General features: G+C 38.3%; 1 protein-coding gene and 1 long non-coding RNA gene across 4 annotated transcripts; one reads left to right on the top strand and one right to left on the bottom strand.

The window, feature by feature from the left end:
* The first annotated feature begins 1,044 nt into the window (after positions 1-1,044).
* LOC130990014 (uncharacterized) lies at positions 1,045-7,219 on the top strand. 3 transcript variants are annotated; one of them, XM_057914207.1, is made up of 4 exons: positions 1,045-2,118; positions 3,862-3,945; positions 5,703-5,830; positions 6,837-7,219. In XM_057914207.1, exon 1 carries the CDS (start codon positions 1,244-1,246, stop codon positions 2,102-2,104), a length of 861 nt encoding a protein of 286 aa, XP_057770190.1. In that variant the 5' UTR covers positions 1,045-1,243; the 3' UTR covers positions 2,105-2,118; positions 3,862-3,945; positions 5,703-5,830; positions 6,837-7,219. The 3 variants fall into 3 exon arrangements, with proteins under 3 accessions (XP_057770190.1, XP_057770192.1, XP_057770191.1); XM_057914209.1 differs by lacking the exon at positions 5,703-5,830 and having other exon boundaries at positions 6,837-6,974; XM_057914208.1 differs by lacking the exon at positions 3,862-3,945 and having other exon boundaries at positions 1,047-2,118.
* Positions 7,220-8,444: 1,225 nt separating this feature from the next.
* On the bottom strand, positions 8,445-9,041 carry LOC130990015 (uncharacterized). Its single transcript, XR_009090815.1, has 2 exons — positions 8,695-9,041; positions 8,445-8,604 (listed from the first exon to the last, which is right to left on the bottom strand). It is a non-coding gene; the product is annotated as an uncharacterized LOC130990015 (long non-coding RNA).
* Positions 9,042-10,658: the final 1,617 nt, after the last annotated feature.

The raw sequence follows: 10,658 nt of genomic DNA, 5'->3' as shown, positions 1-10,658 counted from the left end.
GGTCTTGCTCCCAAAGAGATAGGACTTGAACTTCTCAAATGGGAATACCACGGCGAGGAGCTCCTTCTCGGTAGTGGTCTAGTTGCTCTGGGTAACATTCACAATTTTTGAGGCGTAATAAATCACGAAGCCCTCCTTCCCAATCTTTTGCCCTATTACAACTCCCACCGCATATCCGTCCGCATCGCACATGAGCTCAAAGGGCATGCCCCACTCAGGTGGTCTGATGATGGGCATTGTGGTCAGATGCGTCTTCAGAGTCTTGAAGGCTTCATGAAATTCTTGATCAAAGTCCGAGGGCACATCATTCTAGAGTAATCTGGTCATGGGCTGAGCGATCTTGGCAAAGTCCTTGGCAAAGCGTCGATAAAACCATGCATGCCCAAGTAATCCTCTGAATTGTTTGACTGATGTCGGTAGTGGTAACTTGGCTATGATGTCGACCATGGCCTTGTCCACATCGATACCACACTTTGATATAATATGTCTCAAGATTATGCCTTTTTTCTATCATGAAATAGCATTTCTCATAATATATCATGTATATATAACTGTATATTTATGTGTAGTGTAAATGTCTTTACCAAATGATGGTTATGGATATGGTGCACACTTTGTGATGTTTGGAGCAAGCATTAGTTGTTTATGGATTGCATTTATGCATATGTGTTTTGTTTACTGACAATTGAAAGGAAATGCAAGAAACAAAATCAAGGGCTAGATATCTTGATCATGGTATATATATGATCAATGTTTTTTTCGTTTAGTTTACAAATTAATTTGCAAATTTGATCTCTTGAAGTAATGTGTTGAAAAGATGTACCTTTCACATGGAGTATATCTTACTCTGTTTGTGAAGAACATGATTTGAAATTGGATTCCACTATAAATATGTGGAGCAAAATAAAGTGTTACGTGGATTCTACTACTATAAAGAGAAGTGAAATGATATTATGGACAGATCAAAATGATAAAAGTGAAAACGATACTGTGGAGTATATTTTTAAAGGTGAAAATAAAGGTGGACATTTTTTGTTTGAAGTATGTACGTATAAGTTGTTTTGTATTTGCACTTGATGAGAGAGCTGGATTCCCAAAGTGGCACGAAAAAAAGGAGAAAAAGACTCAAAAAATGGGGCGCATGATCAACAATCAGCATCTCCCCAGCTCATCAGAATCTGACCTTACTTCTTGTCCCTCTCTCTCTCTCTCTCTCTCTCTCTCTCCTCAACACTAGAAGGCCATGTTACCACTAAAGCTGGTTCGCTCTCTGGTTTCCGGCGATGATGTCACGAACCCCCTTTTCCTCTGCATCCACCACCACAATCTCGAACACGAGAGCGACGACAACGAGGATCCCACTCTCTCGAGAAACAAAACCCCATTGATGCTCTTCCTCCCCAATCAAGAATTGGTTAGAGACACATACAGATTGGCCTCCATTGCTAGAGCCATCGGAATGGATCTCCAACCCAACCCTTCTCTCTCCCACATCATCTTCTCATGGCCATCGCCGCCGCCGCCCCAGTCATGCACGTTGTCGTCCTCATCAACATCACCACATTCATGGGCTTCATCGTCTGCACCGTCATCATCGCTGTCGTATTCATGGTCGCTGCCAGATGGCAGCGTGCCGCTACCGTTCCCCTCCTTCGCCACCGCGTCCCTCTCCCACCTCCGCCTCTTCGTCAGCCTCTCCAAGGGCTACTTCAAGCTGGCCTTCTTGAAAAACGGCTGCACCCCTCTTGAAAAAATCGAATCTTTCAGCAATAATAACTGGCATTGCACCTCGCTTTCGCTCTTCGCCGCAAGCACCGGCGAGCGCGTTGAGTCCATGGATGGATTTTCGAGGGCCTTGCTTGGGAAGGGGTGGGCCCTTTTCAAGACTAATTGTGGTAGCGAGAGAGATTTTCAAGATTCTACGGAGAGGGAATTATATTTGTATAAAAAGTTGGATGCGAGTAGGATTTGTAGAAATGGGGATTTGAGGGAATGCAGTAGGGCCAGAGAGTTGAGGCTGCCGGCATTGGATTTTAGGAATGCGCCATTGAGGATTTTGCAGTATATTCTTCTCATGACTGACGATGTCTTCTACCTTGCCTAGCAATAGCAATTCAAGTGAGAATCCATTTCCTTTTCTTGGCTGTTCTTGTTCAATTTGATCTTATCTGTATGTGTTTCCTTAGAGGGCGTACTATAGGTTAATGTATTATTTATTAAGATTTATTAGAGACCTCCAATATGCTAAAGCCCTTGATTATTTCTACAATTTGAGATAACCTACTTGATTCATATTCTCTTGAAAGGGCTAAGATTGTAGAAATCGTTGTAATGAAGTTAAATATATTCAATCATGTGTATTGTCGATCTTGAATAGTAAATGCCCCCTCGGTGGTTTGGTTTGTTTTTCTTGATTATTATTGGTATTGGTATGGTAGGAATTTAGGTTGTTGCAATTAAATAGACTTGTACCGTTATTGGCATTTGTGAGTAATTACAAGGTACTCTCATGTGTTGTCAATGTATTAAATGGAACTAATAATTGGACTGTTACACTAGAGGGTGCTTAAGTGAGCCTTCATATGGAGGGGATATAGTATATGATTAATGTAGAGATCCTTGAATATGGATATTGCTCGTAACTATTAGGTGCTAAGCATTTATTCCAGCATCAGTTGAAGGACATGAATGCACGATAGGTTGGAGATAGGATTTGATCTGCATTCAACTAAGTCTGAAAATCTGTTTAATGATTCTATCAGATAATGTGAGGAGTATATAGTGCTGATTGATTAAATTTAGCTGAAGGGAAGTGTCTTTGTGATGGCTATTGTTTTTGAGGGGTGGTCGTACACTTAATAGAAAACCATATCCTTGTAATTTTGTCTTTCGCAAACCCAAACAAGATATTGTTTTATCAGTTTTGATCTTCGCCAAAGGAGGTATAAACTACAATCTTAGATAGACATACACATAGTGCACGCAAACTGCAATTCTATCTGTTCAATCCATTCAAGCTAAATACTTTTAGAGAAACATCTTGATCGTGCTCGCTATCTTTTACACGTGTCAGTAATAACTCTATGATGAACCTCTGAGCACTAACTATCTTAAACAGACTAACTAATGATGTAGAAAGATTGTAGTGTTTAAAACTTTAAATGCATATGGATATTATCGTGTAAGATTGTGGTTGCGCTGAAGTTCTGTGCATATGGATATTGTCATGTAAGATTGTGGTTGCGCTGAAGTTCTGTGCATATGGATATTACCATGTAAGATATGGTTGCGCTAAAGTTCTGTTGCTGTTAATTTACTTCCATGCGGCCAAATTCCGGAACTTCATGGTTGTCTGAGTAAAAACTTAAGTGTGTATGAAGTGATTGTGATGATGAATTTACTATAATTTTGGTGTCCGTTGTTATTAATAGCAAGAGCTGTAGTAACCCTGCACGATACCAATCTATACTTCAAATCTGTATAAAGGTTGACCTGTTTCTGGTTAAGCTTGATTCACGTGTAATCCTCTGAATCTTCAACTTATCAGGTAGATCTAAGCTTTTATACTCTACTTTTGTTGTCTGTGGTTGGGCTAGTATTGATTGATTGAACATCCATGAGTTTTTTCTTGATGTCTAGTAAATATGTAGAATCCTTCTCACTATAGCGGACTAATATATAAAGAATCGTATAGTTTACACTTTACACCATCTGTACCATGTGAAGACCAGATAAAAGTATTTAAAGGTTTGTAACTAGCATTTTCACATCAGTACTATTATACTTTGGGAAACATGGGATGTTTTACTTCAACAAATAATCTGACGAAGTATTTCCTAATATTTGCATCATTGGTTGAAGGACATGAGAGGTAATAGAAGCGCCCAGGTGAACTTGATGGCCCATAGGCAAATTGCAGGTCACTTTGTTGGCAAATATGTAAAGGTAAATTATTCTTTGAGTATGACAGTTGAAATTCTTTATGGGGTGTTCGGTTTGGCGGATTAGACAGGACTTAGTTTCATTATATGCTGTTTGGTTGGGTGGACTCAACCCAATAACTAGTCTTAGGATAGTGCCATGTAGGGGCTCTGGGGCTGTTTGGTAGGGCAGATAAAGCTAAGATAGCTTACATATCTGAGCTTAATTAGGTGTTTGGTAGCCATGATACATATTAACAAAAGCCCGAGATAAGGCTTGGACCCATGTAAAAAACACTGTTCCTCTTAGTATAACATATCCGACCTCCCCCCTCCGTTTCCTAATCCTAACATGAACAGTAACACATATTAGAAAATACTTAGACTAAAAAACCCATGGAACCACGCGAAATTCAACTCATATACAGAATTTGAAAAGCAACAAAGAACTAGAAACTTTCTTCACCTTGATGAATTCTTCAGTCATTTCCTCCAAGATCACAAAATATACCTCCAAACGCTCAGGAACCCACAAAATTTCGATTATCAGCAGAATCCTTGAAGAAGCCTCCAACTACGATTGATGGAGAACCGGTGAGAAGGTCTGTTGCCCGATTGAAGGAACCAAAAGGAAACCGCGAAAGAAGCAAAAATCGAACCTTATTTCTTAGGATGAGTTATTGAAGCTGCATAGCTGAGAAATTTCTTTCTCAGATCTGATAAATCAGACCAGTTTCGTCTTTTTAGGGCAAATCGGATCTTAATGAGGCGCCTTTTCTTCATTTGTCTATTGTGCACATTTGGTTCTCTTATTGAGAATTTACATTTTAACAAATACAACTTCAAACTGATAATTTGATTTCAAGTCTGATTTAGAGATTCTATTTTGATCGCTGTAGAAATCTATTAAAGGGCCTCTTCTGATGTCTGTTTAAGAATATTAAGAAATGTACAAAACAGCGTAGAAACGAGGTTCTACTCAAATGGGGTGGGCTTTTTCGAAACTATTTTTGTTATTACTTGCATCTATTAATTACATCTTCAACTGAAGTTGAGAATTAAGTCTGAAATGAGAATGATGATATATAAGTCGTGCTATTTCTGATATATAAATGATAAATCTGATATATAAGTCATGCTGTTTCTGATATATGAGTCTGATATATAACGCAGATATATGTGAAGGATGATATAAGTCTGATAATTCTTGTCTGATATATGAGAATGATAGGTCTGTTATATGAGAATGATGATATGTCTGTGAAGTTGTGAAGTTGTGAAGTTTGATATATGAGAATGATGATATAGTGGGCTGTGAAGTTGCTGTATTTTGGGCTTCGAATTTGCTCATATATCAGTCATATATGAGAATCATGATATATAAGTCTGATATATGAGAATGATGATATATAAGTTAATATATAAATTAGAAATTTCTTACTTTTCTTAGTTTTTTGATGTTGATATATAAGTCTGAATACCAGATATAGAAGTCTGAAATTTCTAATGTTGATATATAAGTCTGAATACCTGAATATATAAGTGTGAATACTTGAGATACCTGATTCTTCAGGCTTAGTTTTCTTAGTTTTCTGATGTTCGTAATTATTTCTTAGTTTTTTAGAGTTGCCTGAGATAAAACAGACAACATGTTGATTACAACATTTGAATAGATAGTGGTAGTGGTCTTGAATAATACAAAATTAATTATCTTTTAACCTCGTTAAAATGCAGATTTGGTTATCAAAGTCTTTCTTAACTAGTTGGGATGTTTATATGCAGAAATTGAGTTCACCTCTCATTGAGACTTTATTGCTATGGCGCGGAATGATGATAGATATGAGTTCACCTCTGTATGCTCAGCTACTAATTGTGCTATAAGAAGTAGAGAGAGATCTGGTTGAGTGGTGGTGAGTTTGCTGGAGATGGTTTTGGCATGTATTCTTTTTGCGGTTCTGTTGTAACTATTAGAGCACTTTGTTTCGGTTAAATATCTGGCTGACATTGTGATCTTCTATGTAAAGTTATTTGCTTCTTACTAAGAGGGTGTTTCACTAAGCTTCTTTTAGATGTTTGAAGAGCTTATAAGTTGTCAAAATATTTGGATAATTGAGCTTATAAGCTAGAGTGAGAGAGAGAATGTTAGTGAGTAAGAGAAAATTGGATTGAGATGAAATGGTAAGATATATGATGGAAATAACAAACCATAGTAGTGTTATTTTTGTGAAATGATTGTTGATTATGAAAAGAGTTGGGGTTAGGAACTTATTTTGGGGGAGCTTATAAGTTGTTGGAGCTTATTCTTATTTCTTACAACTTATAAGCTATTTAGAAGCTTATTTTGCCAAACATCCTCAAAGGTTATTGGGTTTGAATTTGCTTGAGTTTGTGTTGAATGGACATCAGATTAGTAGCTCGAGTTAGAAGGATCTGCTCCTACACCTTCTAATTTCATTGTCAGCATCGTTGATGTTCTATATGTACGCTAGTTTGAATCTAGTTGTAGACTTGGTTGCTAAATACGTAGAACTTTAATGTTCTGTAGATGCTAGAGTATATTTTTTTTCTTTCAATCTTACACTTGAGTTTAGATTGTATATTCCTATCTTTTGATCAGTATAATCTATGGCTATTGATTCCACATTTGTTCATTAGCTTCTCTCTCCATGTTTTGTTATCTATAAAGTAAGGCCCCTTCCAGCGATGGCATTGATCATCTTTGACCTAGGCACTGCTTGTTCTCGTTTGCCACAGTTGTCATGAACTTGCTTTCGGATTATGTTGCACCAGCACGCGTGCTGAATTATATTTGTTTGTTTATATATGCACGCCTTATTCTTTATTTTCAAGTCATTTAACATTAAGGGTGCGTTCTCTTAACTGTATAATAGGAAACGAATGTCAACTTTTTTCCAGATCCCAGGAACTTCGGTCTGTACTCTGGCATATAAATGAAGGGATGGAAGAGGGTTACGTTCACCATGAAATGACTCGGAACTTGGATCTCAGTCTGTTTGAGATTGCTCATTATAATCATGACCAAGGATGTTTTCGTGCAAGCCAGGGATAAGGAATGAATAAACAGAACCGGTCCTCGCAGATGACTGATGTTTCAAAATGTATGAATTCTGCTTTAGATTGTTATTGAGATATAGATTAGCTACTGCTGGGAAATAAAATTGATCTTGCAAAGCATGTACGAAGTTATAGTGTGTTTTGCTGCTTTATACAGTTGCTGCATTTAGCTTACAATGTCTTGCAATTCTACAAGTTGGATTGAATTTGTTCTACTTTACAAACATTGGGCTTTTAAGAAGTTTGTTAGATAATGGAAATATGCATGCAATCTGTTTGTTAAATTCTATTTAAGTAAAAACTAGACAAAATTTAACAAGAGCCGAGGTCAGTAGTGGGGGTGACCTAATAGCTGACCTGATAGAGGAGGAATCACATTGGGTTAGTGAGACTACAGTGAGATGATATGATAGCTGACCTGATCTTTTTAGTTTTGATTATTGTATTTTTCATTTAATTTTAATTGCAGAAATTTAAATAACACAATTGACTTCAAATTAAACTTCATTTAATTTTAAAAATCCTAAAAATTACATTAAAAAAAAAATCTAAAGACATAATTTAAAATTACTTAATTAAAAATTAAAAACATAAAATCCTAAAGATCTTTTCCTTCTCTCATCCTAGCGATGATTTTCGCGCAACGCTGCTTGTGGAGGGCGAGGGTTTCTGGACTCATGTCGTCGGTCTTCATGAATAAAATCCGATCGTCGTGCATCTTCTTCTTGAGTTCGTTCGAATTAGCGACCTCGGCCATCATTTGTTTGATGTTCTCGTCCGACCTGTCCATCCTCTCCACGTATTCGGGTGGAAGCCCGAAGCTTTGCGACGCCTTTCATTTCCCTTTCGCCGCTCTCGCCGCGCCGCCTTGTTTTCAATCGACCGGGAAGACGTGATCTTCTCTCCCGACGCCAAGGTAGTGAAGTCGCCTGTCTCCGACGTCTTCGTCCTCTTGGAGGAATGGACATCGCCCTCAAGGTACACGGACTTGAACCTCCGGTTGATTCGGAGCATCCTCCATGCATTCCAGTAGTTGAAGGGGCCGTTAGTTAGGCTCCTTGCTTGGAAGATGATTTGGGCCTTTTGTTGGAGCATGTCGTCGGAATGACCGGAAGGCCACTTCGCGCAAACCTCCACCCAAACATTCTCCCACAATTAGGGCTGTAAACGAACCGAGCCGAACCGAATACCTCTAGCCTCGGGCTCGGTTCGCGAATTTTTGGGCAGGCTCGAATTCGGCTCGAGCTCGAGATCGAGCTTTAAAATGAGCTCGAGCTCGGCTCGATGAAATAATACTAAGTTCGAGCTCGATTCGTATTCGGTTCGTTAATTATTCGTTTAGTTCGAACTCGAGCTCGAGCTCGAGCTTGGCTCGATTTTAGAGTTCGATTTCAAAACCGAACTCGAGCTCGAATTCGAATTCAGGCTCGAGTTTGAGCTCGGTTCGTGTATTAATAATATATACAACCTATTTTGTAGTTCACTCCACAAATTTCAATCCACAATACAAAATCACAAAATAAATCCCAAAAAAAGTATCAAAATTACATAATAAACATAATTTCATAAAACATGGCATTGGGTCTTGAATCTCCTTGCAAATAGCATCCTACAAATATAAAAAATATTCAAATTAAATAAAAACCAACAAAAAAGTAATACAAAGAATTAGACAAATTCAAAAGAAACCAGTACTAACAGTTGGAACAGACACAGGGGAAAAAAGAAGAAACAGAGAGGGTGAACTTGATACTGCACAGTCTAATAATCGCCAGCGTTCCTACACTCAAGCGTAACAACTAGAGCATCTGCTCACAAATAGGTTTTTCAGGCTGCATGTTTCCATGTTTCCATCTGCACTAAATAGAAATATAAGCATAGAGCCCAGAAGCCCACAAATAAACACTTCAGGAATGGCGATATCAACCTGTAAAAGTTATATTTAAGTATTTTAAAAGTTAATTGACTAATTAAGATGTATTTAGCTTATATAATAAATATTAAATTATAATTAGTAAATAGTAATATAAGACTATATAAGTTATCTTCTTTTAGAATTAATAAAATAATTATAAATATAAGAATATATTATATAACTAATTAATATTATTATAATCATATTTCTAATTAATGATGATTTATAATTTTTAATTTATTTTTAATAAATAGATACTTTGTAAACTTACTGAAAATTATTTGTTTTAACTATTATAATTATCTTAATTATTCAGAAAATGAAATATATAAAATTAATAATTTAATGAACCTATTCGCGAACCTATTCGCGAGCCTATTCGCGAACCTGTTCGCGAACCTATTCGCGAACATGTTCGCGAGCCTATTCGTGAACCTATTCGCGAGCCTATTCGCGAATAGGCTCGCGAATAGGTTCGAGCCGAATAGGCTCGCGAGCTCACGAACCGAATATGTAAAGGCTCGAGTTCGGCTCGATAATTTTATCGAGCTCGGATTCGGGCTCGAGTTCGGCTCGTTAAGAAAACGAACGAATTTCGAACGAGCTTTTTTCGAGCCGAGCTCCGAATAGTTCGCGAGCGGCTTGGTTCGTTTACACCCCTACCCACAACTTCACATCCTGGGCCACTCGGGAGAAGTGTCCCTTTATTTGGCGGGGCTTCAAGTCGAGGCCGAGGAGGGCGTTCACCCGCTCTAGAATCCGGCCCCAGTAGGCCTCGCCTTTTTTATCGACACCCCAGATGGCGTCGTTCGTCTCCTCCGCCCAAACACGGACAATAAGGTCCGTCTCCTCGAGGGTGTATGTATGTCGAATGGCTCTTCCCTCCTCCGGCTCTCTCACCGGCGCCTTCTCCTTGAAGGCCATAGCCTTTCGCGGCCCTCCTTTCTTGGGCTTCGACGCACTGTGGGCGGCCGGTGGCTCCTCGTCGCCGCTTGGACGAGGTTTCTCCTCCAAGTTGATACCCGCCAAATTGGGATGATAATCATCTCCGCCGGAGAGGTCGGGAACCCAATTTGAGTCGTACCAATTGGTGTTGTATGGATCCATTTTTTTTAGAGAGAAATTGAGAGAAGATAGAAAAGTATGGAAGAGAGGTGAAGAAGAAGAAGATAGGAAAATTTATAGAAGAGAAAAAAAAAATTAAAACTCAAACGATCAAATGACCGAGAATCAAACAAAAAAAAGCAATAGTCAAATGGCAGATTTCCTTTTAATTCGAATTTGTTTTTTTGTTTTTTAAAAAATAAAAATAAAAATTGGCGTGTGTTTATCGAGGCTGCCCTGTTCTATCGGGACCCCATCGAGTCGCCGTCGCCTGCAGTGGGCGACCCGATAGGCGGGGTGACTCGAGACCCCCCTATCGGGTCACCACTGCGGATGCTTTAATAGATGATAGCATTACAACACAATTTCATAATCTAGTTATGAAATTTCCTTCCAAAGCCACTTTAGATGTAGAAGAAATTTGCATCAAATTCACCAAACCTGTACGAGAAAAGAGTGAAGAAAATTCGTTCAACAAAACGGTATTGTCATAGGCAACAAAAATAAACTCATAGCAAATCAAAATGATGTCTCTCCATTACCTACTCTTACTCCTGAATATACCCTTCTTTAGAAACACTTACGCTAACAAATGAAAATCTTTGCTAATTCAAACGAAAATTGAAGAGTAATAATCAAACCAA

This window comes from Salvia miltiorrhiza, chromosome 6, assembly GCF_028751815.1.
Source record: "Salvia miltiorrhiza cultivar Shanhuang (shh) chromosome 6, IMPLAD_Smil_shh, whole genome shotgun sequence".
In the NCBI taxonomy this organism is placed as follows: domain Eukaryota; kingdom Viridiplantae; phylum Streptophyta; class Magnoliopsida; order Lamiales; family Lamiaceae; genus Salvia; species Salvia miltiorrhiza.
This window is presented reverse-complemented; position numbering and strand designations above follow the sequence as displayed.

Coding starts and splice junctions, on each gene's coding strand:
- LOC130990014 (XM_057914207.1), top strand. CDS start 1,244: ATGTTACCACTAAAGCTGGTTCGCTCTCTGGTTTCCGGCGATGATGTC.